The sequence below is a fragment of the Oryctolagus cuniculus genome, chromosome 7 (genome assembly GCF_051225735.1).
Source record: "Oryctolagus cuniculus isolate XC-2025 breed Fujian yellow rabbit chromosome 7, ASM5122573v1, whole genome shotgun sequence".
In the NCBI taxonomy this organism is placed as follows: domain Eukaryota; kingdom Metazoa; phylum Chordata; class Mammalia; order Lagomorpha; family Leporidae; genus Oryctolagus; species Oryctolagus cuniculus.
Window position 1 is genome coordinate 149400569 of NC_142873.1, and position 12734 is coordinate 149413302.

The 12734-nt window shown below is 64.4% G+C and overlaps 1 protein-coding gene across 1 annotated transcript in view; it reads left to right on the plus strand.

Moving 5' to 3' along the window:
* The first annotated feature begins 6465 nt into the window (after nucleotides 1-6465).
* The window catches only part of WNT4 (Wnt family member 4), a 33471-nt gene continuing 27202 nt past the window's right edge, over nucleotides 6466-12734 (plus strand). Inside the window, exon 1 of the mRNA XM_051856714.3 lies at nucleotides 6466-6782. Within this exon, the coding sequence (XP_051712674.1) occupies nucleotides 6706-6782 (77 nt within the window). The 5' untranslated portion in view covers nucleotides 6466-6705. The remainder of the gene's footprint in view (nucleotides 6783-12734) is intronic.

A 12734-nucleotide genomic window follows, 5' to 3' on the forward strand; every position in this document is an offset into this window, starting at 1 on the left:
CTGAGACCAAGGGAGTTAGTCCAGGAGAGCGCGGGTTCGAGCGCTCCCGGCAGGGACGCGGCACAGAGCGGATGAGGGGCAGGCCCACGCCTCGCTGGCCCAGGGCCCTTGCCTATGCCCCTCCACCACACCGGCACCTCGGAGACGCCTCCGTGGCTGCCTCTCCGTCCAGGAAGCTGGATCTCAGCCGTAAACATGACAGACGAACATCACTCATTCCACTTGGGAATGTTTAAGAAAATTGAGTCCCTGATTCAAACACCTAGCAGCCCTTTTTTTTTTTTTTTCTTTTTTGAGGTTCTGAAATAAACAAGTCAAGAATATAAGTGCTCAAGGACAGTCTGGCCCCTTCCGTGGTTGTCCCGAGCCGACCCTGTGTCCTTGACCTTGACACCGGCCACTCCTCTCCTACCTGGGCTTCTCTACAAGTCAGACCTCATCCCAAGGCTCCAGGACGCAAGTGGCCGAGGCCTCTTGGACCGTCCACCTCCTCTCTGTGGTCACCACAAGGCGAGCGCTTGGCTCCTCCACGCTCCTCTGACTCCTTCCCCAGGAGGGAATGTGAATGAGCTTTGAGAAAAAGGCCAGGTTCACACTGCCCACCCTCGAGCTCCCTCCTGGGCCGTGAGGGGTGGCTCCAACAGGGCTGGCCCGCACCTGTGTAGTCGGCTTCTCGGGCTGGGTCCTGCTGAACGCAGCTTTCTGCCCAACAGGCTCAGGACGCAAACTTCCGGGGCAAGGCCCAGAGAGCCCGCAGTCTCCCCGAGGAGCCAGCACCCCGTCAGGCTCAGGCTGTGCTGCGTGATTCAGGCAGAAGCCTCGGCTGCAAGAAGCAGTGTCTGGAGGGGCTGAGCCAGCCCCCAGGCGCCGGGGGAGAAGCCCCACCCTCGGGAGTTGAGCAGGTGCGTGACCTCTCCCAGCAGGAGCTGGAGGCACAACCAAGGCAGAGCGTGGTGAGCACTCCAGGGACAGACAGGACTTGGAGTCCCGGCAGCTCGAGTCGGGTGGCTTTTCTCCTCGGTGCTGGCAGAGCAAACAGCGCCTAAAGCAGCAGAGACTGCAGCCAGACACGCAGTAGAAACACCAAATGACAGCATAGGGGACAAACCCCAAGGCCGCTGCAGGTCTTCTCCCTGGAGGGGCCGGACTGTGGAGGGACCTGCCCTGACCGGCGAGGCACAGTCGCCAGGGCCCAGCTGTGCTGAGAACTGACCGTAGCCATGACAAAGTCCAGCCGTAACGCGTGTACTTGGAGTCTATGTGGACAGAAGAACAACAAAAACCACCGTGGATTCAAAACTGCTTTTCCGTGAGTTTGCATCTCACTCATCCCCAAGCCATCTGCAAGCATTGAAAAATGAATTGCGTGAGCCCAGCAGCAGCCATAAAGCCCTCCACCCGGAAACCTGGGGCAGAATCCATCCAAGTCCACAGCACCCAGGGGCAAGGCAGGCGGGGACAGAGGGACATGTGAGAGACCTGACGGATCTGCCAACCTCGCGTCTGCAATGACCCAGCGCATTAAAAAAAAAAAAAAAAAGCCACAGGTCGGGGACAGAGGGGCACTGCCCAAGTTTAAAAGAAATGAAGACAGATCACTCCCAAATGTCACAGCCAGATCTTGTTCCGGCCGGGATTAGACAGACAGCCACTTTCTCCAAACTGTCGGGGATGTTTGGTGAGGCTGGTAGGTGAGACACTGAGGCAGGGGTCGGGTAGGAGTCTGTCCGTCCACGTGTTCTAGACCACGGGGTGCTGGGAAACATTTCACAGCCGGCTCTCCGCGCTGGGGCTGTCCGTGGCGCCTGCGGTGTCCACGTGCAAACACCCCCAGCTGCCAGACGACTCCACTGCACGTGGAGTTGGGAAGAGAAGCGCAGTGAGGTGCCGGCTGCTCGGCGTGCCACTGGCTACAAAGATGTACAGGTGGGTGGAATGACAGGTATCTGGCAGGTGTTTGCAATAATTCAGTAAAGTTTCTAAATACGATTTATGTATATGAAAGGCACAGTGACAGATAGAGACCTTCCATCTGCTGGTTTACTCCTCAAATAGCCTCAACAGCTAGGTCCGGGCCCTGCCAGAGCCAGGAGCCTGGAACTCCATCCGGGTCTCCCACGTGGGTGGCAGGAGCCCAGGGACTTGGACCATCCTCCGCCCCTTCCCCAGGTGCGTTGACACAGAGCTGGATGGGCACTGGAGCAGCCACGATTCAAACTGGGGCTCTGATGCGGGATGCCAGCGTTGCAGGAGACAGCTTAACCTGCTGCACCCCAACAGCAGCCCAGGAAAGAGGTTTAAGAGCAGATGAATAAAAGAAGGAAATATTAACCACTGAGGATCTGCGTGAGCCATATCCGGGGGTTCCCTAGACCATGGCTGCCTCCTACCGTGTGTATTTGAACTTTTACATAATAGATAACTTGAAGGCTGCCACCACCTTCTGTGTAGGAGGGAGACTTTCATCCCGAGAATTCTAGGCGGGCACATTGATTCCTGGGCCCCTAACCCCGCAACCTCCTGGTGGTCTGGAGGTCCAGGATGGGAACCTTAGCCACGGACATCACATACTAAATCCATCTGTCAATCACTATCACCCACTAAATCCATCTGTCAATCATCATCGCACGCCAAATCCATCTGTCAATCACCAGTTGGTCAGAACCAAGGTTTCTCCAAAGACTGTGTGCAGGGCAGAGAGCACACAGCAGCCAGGGCGCCGCCTGGAAGTCCTGTCTGTGCTGTCTGCTAACAGTGGGGCCTCGGGCACCTCACTCCAACTTCCCTCCTGACAAATAAGGGCACAGACAATTTAGGGTGAGAGCATGCGCACTACACAGAGAGCTCCTGGCCCGGCCTGGGACGCACAGCAGGACGCTCAGGAAGCACCGGGCGCCCTCCTCCCCTCCGGGCTCTGCCGGGTTGCAGGGAGGTGAACGGACGGCTGTTTACCACGTGGTGCCCGGCTAACGGCAGGTCTCCCTCCTTCACCCAAGACCGATGTGGCCAGCTCTGCCCCTTTTCCCAGAGCAGCCGTGCACATCTGCCCAGAGCCCGGCATGGCGCCGGCAGGGTGGCGCTACCTTTCGGCTCCTTGGGAAACACACGTGTGAGGGTCAGAACTTTCTAGATCCCAAGCCCAGGCCTCGGGTTTCTCCATCTCAGAACTTGGAGAGGCTGGACTAGCAATTCCAGGCACGGGCCGAGCAGATGCTCCGTCCCCACGCGCCTCCAGGCCTGGGCTGGAGACACCACCAACCACACAGCTCTGGACGGCTTCCCCAAGAGCTGGCGATAATTTAGACACGCTGTATGTGATTCTTTCTGATTAAAAACTTGGCCGGGCGCCCCGCCCTCCGTGAATTTTCATAGTTACTAAGGAGAACTCACTCCAAAAATGGGCTGATCAGAAAGTCAAGAGATTGGCCTGGTGGAGCTGGGTGAGTTCGGATTCTGCCACGTGGGGGGAGCTCCAGGCGCCAGCGCCACCGCACCTCGGGCCTCGAGGCTCTGGGCCCAGCAGTGCCCTCCTCGGCGGAGAAGACGCTGGCCCAGTGGAGCAGTGGTCCAGCGCCCGGCCCTCCGGCCCATTTAACCCTTGCGTGCCTCACTTTCCCCGTATGTAAAATGGCAAATTGCAGTAACAGCCCCAGCACTGTGGAGGTGTCGATGTCTCCTAGGGACTCAGAACAGTGCGCGGCTTCACAGCCCAACAGTACCTGCCTCCCAGGGCTGTGGCCAGGGCTGAGTGGGTTCACCCAGGAGAACCCCTTGGAACAGTGGCCGGCGGGGAGGAAGTGCCAGACACGGCCACCTATTAATACCAGGGAGCTGCCGACGACTGAACTTTCTGGAAGTAACCAAAGGCTGTGCTTTCGCGGCAGAACTGCTCCTGAAAGCCTGGAGAGACGTCCACTGACTGAGCCACAAGGGCTCCTCCGAGCCCTTATCTCAGATCAGGGCGCGTCATTCTGGCCAGCGGCTGCGTCCCCTCCCTGGGTGGCTCAGCTGGGTCCAGCTCCCAGGGCTCAGGCAAAACCACTGCTTTGGGTCCATCTCCGGCCCCCACCGGGGAGAGGGAGAACACGGATTAGGCTGTGTTGTCCTCCCCCGAGGGACACAGACACTGAAGCTCCTGTGGCTCCCCAGTGTCGAGGACGTGTGCTTGGGGACAGAGGCTCAAGTCCAAACACCCGCGTCCCAAGTGCACCACTCTCCTGGGGCAAGCCGCTCATCCCTCTGCTACGTGGGGACGTCACCCCAGCGGCTCCCGAGGTTTGCGGCAAGGCTTGCTGGAGTGAGTGTGAGGCCCTTAGAGCAACGCCTGGCCGGGGCTCCACGCTGCGCGACACAGCCCCGGTGCCTGGCGCGGGCCACGTTTGGCCTGATTCCCCCTGAAAATGTTCTGATTGGGAAGGAAAGTCCATGGCCACCCTAAACTAATTACCTGTCGCTCTTTATTATTGCTGCTCTCTGCCGTACCACACCCTGGTACGCCCAGCTCAAAAGAGTTCAGAAACCCAGGAGCGGCCTTAGTCCCGGGGGAGGGCAGCCTCTGCACTGAGGACGCTGTGCTCCGGTCCTTCTCTGACTGATCGCTCCGCACCTGGGCCAAGGGGCGTCCCTAGCCCCTCCCCACTGGGTCACACTCAGGCTACCCAGCCCCTGGGATTCCCAAAAGGAGAGCCCGGAGCCCACTCCTGGGACCTGTGCGGGTCTCTTCCCAGATCCAGCCTCTGAGGACAGACTGTTCCCTGCTCCAGTGCCTGAAGGGTGGCCAAGAGGCAGCCCTTCATGGGGTGCAGGGGGAGGGGTGACCCCAGCTTGCACGCACAGGCTGAGATGTGCACATATGTGCACATGTATGCACGAGGCCCTGATGGGCGGGACAGAGAGCAGGGTGGGGCGGGGCACAGGCCAGTCACCAGGGGCGCCCTCCCCTTTGCGTCATGGCGCTCCCTCGTGGGGTCACCGGATTCTGAGGCTGCCGAGGGCAAAGCTGGCCAGCCAGGTGTGTCTGTGAGAGGAGGCACGTTTGGTTAGCTCCACTGACAACCTGCACATATTTAGACACCGGGCATGTCAGCCTCCATCTGCACTCCCGCAGACCCCTGCCCCCTTCCTGCCCACTCTCAGGGCCCGATGTACCCACTCGCACCAAGCCCCTCCTGGGTGCCAGGCACCATCCCAGCAGCCAAACAGGAGCAGCTCTGTGGGAGCCAACCTCCTGGGGATTCTTGCCTCTGTCCCCAGCCCCGGTCACATGGAGCCGGTCCCTGTCCCTCGCAGGGCCACAATTTCCCCATTTAGATAAGAGGACCCTCTAGCTCTGAGTGACAGCTGAGTGCAACTCCAGGCAGGGTTGAGGTAGAATCGGATCAGCGACCTGGGAGGGTGTGCCCCGGGGCGTGGGGAATTACCGTGTGGGTCTGGGCTCTCTGACCAGCCAGGCACAAGCTCTGGCAACCTCTCTCTCATTCATTCGTTCATTCTGCAATTGCCGCAGCCACCCACCCTGTGCCAAGCTCTGGGCGACAGCTTCGGGTCTGGGGACCGAGGTGGCTGAATCGCCCCGGTGTGGGAGGAGAAAGCAAACCAGCCCGCAGAAAACCGACACGCAAAGCCAGACTTGGCGACCCTGGGCAAAGGAGCCGTTCCCTCGCTCGGTCCTTCCTCCTAAGCCCTAGGGGGTCCTATGCTGACTTCTCGCAGGAGAAAACCGAGGCTCCGAGAGAGTAAGGGGCTTGGTCAAGACCTCGCAGCTCAGGGCGTGCCCAGAACTTGTGGCTAGCCAGAAGCGAGGTTTCGGATTCCGCAGTCTCAGGCCACTGTCCCGAGCTGCCCGAAGCCGGAGAGGCCCCGTCCAGCTCCCGGAAGGCTGGAGGGAGGTAAGCGCCAGGGAGGGGCTGGAAGGCAGGACGTGCGGCCCCGGAGGCCGGGAGGGGCCCGGCCGGGGCGTCCAGGCAGCACCGAGCGCCCGGGTGCGCGCAGCTCCGGGCGCCCGGAGCGCAGAAGCCCGGGTGAGCGCGAGTGGCAAGCGGCGCTCGGGCCGGTGGCCGCGGGCGGGCCGGGGCGTGGGCTCCCAGGCGCCGGCGGCGGGCGGGGGGCGCGGCGAGGGCCGCGCTGCAGTGCCCGCAGCGGCGGGCTGGGGGAGCTGTGCCCGCCTGTCCCCAAGGCCCCGGGCGAGGACCGGGCAGCTGGGGCGGCGCGCCTCTAGCCCGGCCGGACGAGGCGGCGCACAGCCGGGCGTGCCCCGAGCGGGCTCGGGCCCCAAGTCCTCCCGGGCGCCCGGCCGGGGAGGCCCCCGGAGAAGCCCAGTCCCGCGGGCTAGGGCGGCTGCCGCGGCGGCCGCTCCGGCCCGCCCCCGGGGGGTGTCCCGGGCCGCTGGGCCCGCCCAGGTAACCCCATCCTCGGCCCGCCCCCGGCCCGCCCCCCCGGCCGCCCGCCCGCCTCCGCCGCCGCTGCCGCCGCCGCCGCCGCCGCCGCATCCCGGCTCTGGGGCGGCGCTGACAGTCTGGTCCGCGCCGGGCAGCGGGCGCACAGCGGGCAGGGCGGCCGGCAGGCACGGAGGCAGAGCTCCGCGCGCGCCCCGGCCCGCGCCCCGCGCCGCGCCGCAGCCCGCCCGCGGGCGCCCACCTGCCGCCCCGACGGGAGGCCCCCCGCGGCCGCAGCCGCTGCCCCGGGCCGGGCGCCCGCGGCGGCACCATGAGCCCCCGCTCGTGCCTGCGTTCGCTGCGCCTCCTCGTCTTCGCCGTCTTCTCGGCCGCCGCGAGCAACTGGCTGTAAGTCGGGCCGGGACCCGGCAGGGCCGGGCCGGGGCCGGGCGGGGCGGGGCGGGGCAGGCCCCGGGGGCAGCGGCCGGTGCCAGGCGGCGCGGGGCAGCGGGCGCGGGGGGCGCCCGGCAGGTGTCTCGGCCGCCGGACGGGAGGCTCGCGGGCTCTGCTGCCGCAGCCACTGCCCGGGCCTCCCTCCAGAGAGCCGCGTCCCCCTGCCCAGGTCCGGCTCCCGGACCGGAGGTGGCGGGGCTGGAGGCGGCGGCGTCCGCACCCGTATGGGCGGCCCGGGGCGCTCGCGGACACGAGGGGTGCTAGCGCCGGGCAGCGGCCCAGGAGGGGTGCCGGCACCGGGCGCAGCCCAGCGGGGTTGACAGGTCGCGGGGGAAGCCCATTACGGGGAAGGGCTCCAGGACATAATAGCAGGTTAATCCCGAGAAGCCCGGAACGAGCTCCCCGCGCAGAGCTGCGCCGATCTGCGGGCTGGGCGAGAGAGGCGTGCAGGGACCTGTTTCTGCTTGGGGGGCGGGAGCCCGCGATAGCAGGAGGGAAGGGCCGGGGCCGCCGGCTGCGGGGCCTTGGTTTCCCCCGGGGCAGGAGGAAACTCCCTCCAGCCCTGGGAGCCGAGCACAGCCCCGCACTCCCTGCGTATGCTCAGGGAGGAAGGGGTGGTGACTGCCGGTGACCCGTCTGCCCGGCCGCTTCTCCTGTGCTCTGGGCTCCTTGGCAAGCGGCAGAGGGTCGCTGGGAGTAGGGGTGTAACCGCGCCAACCCGGAGCAAGGGGACCCTGGACTGCTCCACCCACCCCCACCCCCAGGGATGGTTCCGGGTGCCCCAGGGGGTAACCCTGCCCAGAGCTCTGCCCGCTGCGGGCAGCCAGTGGGGAGCCAGGCTCCAATATTGATCTGAAAAGCATGAGGTGGGAAGGGGGCTAGCCGGCAGTGTAGCCGGGTTTCCATGGAGACAGCGGGAGAGGAAAAAATTCTCTCGGCATCAAGACTGAAGAACAAATATCTCCCATGAAATTGCCCCGAGTGTCCAATGGCTGTTGCTATGAGGTCATTGTGGCCAGCCGGGGCCCTGCAGGCTGGAAGGAGTGTGTTCGTCGGGGTCAGAGCCACCCAGGGCTTGGGGGACGGAGGTGATGTGGAATTCTCCCAGCTGTTCCGGGAGTGAGCGGCTCCAAGGCAGCCCAAAGTGGCTGCGGGGCTTTTGTTTTTCTTGGAGCCTTAATTTGATTAACACTTCAGGAGCAGTGGCAGGGTGTACAGAAACCAGGGCACCGCCACCTCCCACCCCGAGTGGGGCCTGGGCCACCGCCACCGAGCCAAGGAGGAGAGCTGGTTTGGACTTTGGGGGAGCTTGGGATCCGTGGAGCTGGCTCTCCAATGAATGGGCTCAGGGCTGGAGTCGCCCCGACAGGCCTGAGCCCAGGAGGAGCAAGAGGTGGCTCTGACCTGCCCAGCACAGACAGCTGCGAAAAAACAGAGCTGGGGGTGGGGGGCAACTCCAGCGCCGGACCCAGGCCTTGAGGGAAGACAGCGACATCTGCAGAGCAGAGTCCTCCAGTGGACTGTAGCCTTTCAGGACACTTTACAGATGAGAAAACTGAGGCCGGGCAGGGGAAGCCCCTTGCCCACACCGAGCTGAGCGCTGCGCCCAGGTGGTCTGACTCCCAGGCAGTGACGCGACCCCCTCCTCCCTGAAGCTGCCCCACAGATGAGCCGATGTGGCCCACATGGGCCCTGTAGCCACCTTCAGCCACGTCCATGCCCAGAATCCCAACCAGGGCGGCAGCTCCGGCTTTGGGTCACGCACACCATGGGGAATTCCAAGAGCTCAGTTCTCCGACCCGAGCCATGCGGGTGGGTGAGGAGGGGCGGCCCAGAGGGAGGAGAGAGGTGGGCAAACCTGTTTTCTGCACGGCGATGGTGCAGGTTGCCACGAAGCAGGTCTCTGGATGGCCCCGCTCGCTCCTGCTCCACCCGGGCTCTGAGCCAAAGGTCACTGCTCAGCCCAGGAAGAACAGGGGTGTCCCGGGACCCCACCAAACGAGGGAGCTGAACGGGAGCCCAAGCAGTCAGACGGGGCAGCTGGCCCAGAGCTTGTAGGATCTTGACACTGATTGTTGTCCCAACTCTCACGGCCCTGAGTCCCGGCAACATTTCAGTCCCATTGTACAGATGAGAAGGTTGGGGATCCCACCGGCAATTGCCCAAAACCCCCTAGCACGGAAATGGCAGAAGTGTGGGACCAACAGCTACCTCCAGAAAGGAGCACTCCCGGCGGGACAGGGGGATGTGCCTTTGGGGCTGGTGGCTGGCACCGTGCCTTTGCAGGTGGGAGCTCTGCTGGAGGCCCGGCCCCCAGAGCCTGGCCAGCAGTCGGCACGGAGCGCAGGGGCTCCCTTCCCAGTACCTGGAGGCAGGCTTCCGTGCAGGGGTGGGCTGCTGTCTGTTGTCTCAGGAGGGCGGGCAGCCTGGCGGGGAGGCCAGGTGTCCCGCTGCATGCAGCTGTCGGGCAGGACAGGGCTTGGAGCTGGGAGGGCTCGGCAGCCTGGGGCCTGGGCAAGCCCAGAGAAGCTGAGAGCTGTTGATCAGAGTCGAGTCTGGCACCCAGGCCAGGTTGACAGCTTGTGGCAGCTCCCACCACTGAGGGAGGAAGGGAGGGAGGGAGGGAGGGAGGAAGAGAGGCTGGTGGAGAGAGCCCCTCGCTGGGAGGCCTGGGCTCTGCCCTCCGGGGGCTGCCCTGCCACCGACTCGGGCTCAGCACTGTGTCTGAGTGTGCCTCCCGCACCGGCACCACATGCTAGGTGGCCCCGGGCGGCCTCTTCCTCCCTCCAGGCCATAGTCCTCAGCAGATCAGCCGGAACCCCGGATGGAAGTCCGGGGACGAGCTGGTGACTCGATCAGCCAAGGTCCCACTGCTGTGAGTTTCCTGGGGGAAAGGCAGGCTCTGCTGAGCTGGGGCCCAGGCAGGAGCTCCTGGGGTGAGGGAAGAGATCCTGAGCTGCAGTCCGGGGCAGCCAGCAGAGGGCTGAGACCTGGGGCCCGGGGACAGGCGGCACCTCGTCCAGCCCCAGCTCTGCCACTGCCCAGCTGAGTGACCTGGGACAGGTCACTTAACCTCCACGAGCCCCAGGTGCCTGTTCTGTAAAACCATGCCCATTGGTGCAGACAGTACAAAGTGGTAGGCGGGAGGAAGGGGTGAGTCGCTGGGTGCAGCCTGCAGGTGCAGGACCAGGCGCCCTGGTGGGAATGTAGCTGTGGCGGTGCTGGGCGCCGGGGGTGGGATCGGTGAGCTGCACATGGCCCTGTCTCTGAGAGGCTAGGGAGAGCAGGTGCTCAGGCTGCCGCTCCCAGACTGTCCTGCCTGGATCCTGTGGTCTCACCCAGATGGGATGCTGTGCCCCTGCCCTTCAGCCAGGGCCCCCCACAAGTCTTCTGGAGCCGGGGACACCCCACCTGGCTCACAGGCACTGGGCCAGAGGCGCTGGACCTGGGAGCACCCTGCGGTGCCACTGGGGGAGGCGGAGTCTTCACACACCTTCCTGGCTCGGAATCCGCACAGGTGTGTGTCTTTGGGCCAAGCTCCCATGTGCCTGCTTGCCTGATTGCGGGGCGGGGTGACTCCCTTAGCTGTGGTGGGGTGAGGCCCGATGCCCGGGCACAGCTCCGTGGCCAGGTGTGGGGCAGAGCAGCCAGCCCCACAGGTAAGGATGTGGCCAGTCTCCCCCAGAAGTGGCCCCCTGGCCCCAGTTAAAAGATCCCCTCCTTCCTCTCTTGAGAGTAAAAACTCATCTCCTTGGAGCTCCTCCCTTGGCTCCGGGAGTCACAATCACAGCCCCACCCACCGAACTTTACAGTTTACACTGGTTTCTCTGCAGTGCTATTTGGGGCCTGGTGCTGCTGTGTTCCGAGTCTGGCCCGGGCAGCATCCCAGGCCTCTCACCATTAGATGCCCATAGCACCCCTTCCCTTTCCAAGCGACAAGGTACAGATGCTGCCACAGATACCACGTGACCCTCCTCCCTAGTCTTACTTTCAACCCGACTTCCTACTCGAGGTCGTCTGCACAGCCAAAGCCAGGACTTGAACTTGACTCGCTCTCACGCACAGTCTCCTGCCCCTGCCTACAGAACCGTTTCCTACTGCACAGAACTGCAGGCCCCGCGGCTGCTCCTGCAAACACGTGGAGGCCAGGGCGGGCACACAAGCTCCCCGGGACAGCCTTGCAGGGCCTGGCGCCTGCCTGTGGGGAGTAGGCGCTCGGTCGGCCCTCCATGGGCTGTGGGTCTAAGCTGTCACCAAATGGCAGCCCCCCTCCAAAGGCCCTGCTCCCATGACCCCCGGAATGTGCCCAGGTGGGTGCCAGCAGGTGCGGCTGTCCCCCAGCATCTCCCGTCCGTCCTCGGCTGCGGCAGCCCCGCAGAGCCAGGCCGGGCCGTTGCTCACCCTTCCGTCCCAGGGCCCCAGGCCCGGGCTCTGCCTGAGGGGTGTGCACAGGCGGCAGTCACGACCCAGCTGTCTGCCACGGTTTGACTCTGCCTTCAGCCCTGGATTAGCAATTGAGCGACTCAGCAAGCATCCGACAAGACAGCGCTCCCCAAACCTGTTGAAACCCGCCCAGCTCGGGCCCTGGGGGTGCCTCTGCAAAGCTGAGCCTTTGCACCCAGCCTCCTCCTCCTCCTCCTCCTCCCCTCCTCCTCCTCCTCTCCTCCGCGGGAGGAAGGGCTTGGGCTGTGCTGACCACGGGGCACACACGGGCCAGGGCGCCGCTGGTGGGGTGACAGCCTCCGGTCACCCCTCCGCTCCAGCCGAGCCTGCAAACCCAGCTGCAAGGCGGAGCTGCGACCCCGCGCGCTTCCCAGATTTCCGCAGGAGTTGCCAGCTTTTATCTCGGAGTCCTGAGCTGCATCTTCTATGATTCAGCCAGACTCGAGAAGGCTCGCTCCCTGCCGTGACCCCACCGGCTCCCCCTTCCCCCGTCCCAAGCCCTTGCCACCTCCCCCATCTCCCAAACTATGTCTTGGAAGTTCCCAGCCAAGTCAGAACCCCTGCAGCAGAGGGGACCTGGTCGGCGGGGGAGAGTGAGGGAGCCCCCGTGTGTCTTTGGAGGGGCCCTCCGCTCCGTGGGGAGTGGCTGTGGGCCTCCAGGGGCCTCTTCCCAGCTGTGACGCACAAGGTTCCTTCCTGCCCTGCTCTCGCCGTGTTCCTGAGCAAACCCTGTAACCCCGGGATGGATCCCAGGACCCCTCCCCCCGCCCAGGCCTGCAGACGGCAGCCTGTCCCCTCCAGGGTCAGGGATGCACTGCTGTCCAGGCGCCCCAGGCTCCAGAGAGGCATCACAGACTGCAGAGCCCGGGGTTCTTGGCCCCACAGGGGAGTGAGCGCCTGGTCTGCCCAGTGGGGCAGGCAGGCATCAGACCCCCGCGCCAGGCACGCGGGGCCACAAGCACGGATCTCTGCCTTCTCCCCAGACTGTGGCCTGCAGCAGATGGAAGCAGAGCTGCAGCCCCCAGACCCGCTGGGGCGGCGGGGCAACGGGGCAAGGGAGGAGTCAAGGCTTCCCACTGCCGGGGCCTGGAACGTTGGGGATTCAGCTACTGGCTGATTGGGCCTTTAGAAGCAAACTCGGAGGCAGCGGTCTCCCTCCAGGAGGCCAGCGCGGGTGCTGGACAGCTCAGCTGGACTTTGCCCTGTCCCTCCTGGCTCCCACGCTTGGGGGTTCCATTCAGTGGCAGGAGGAGCTCTGGGGATGAGGGTGGGGGGGGGTCTGCAGAGAACTCTCTGCTGCCACATTAGGGGTCCAGATGAGGCCAGGCGCACATCACCCGCCAGCTACGCCTGCCTCGGGAGCCAAGGATGATTTTTCTCCCTCCTGGAACCATCCAGACTCAGGCCTGAGTGGCTCTTTCTAGACCCTGAGTCAGCCACCACGGCCCTGGGGACAGACGCATT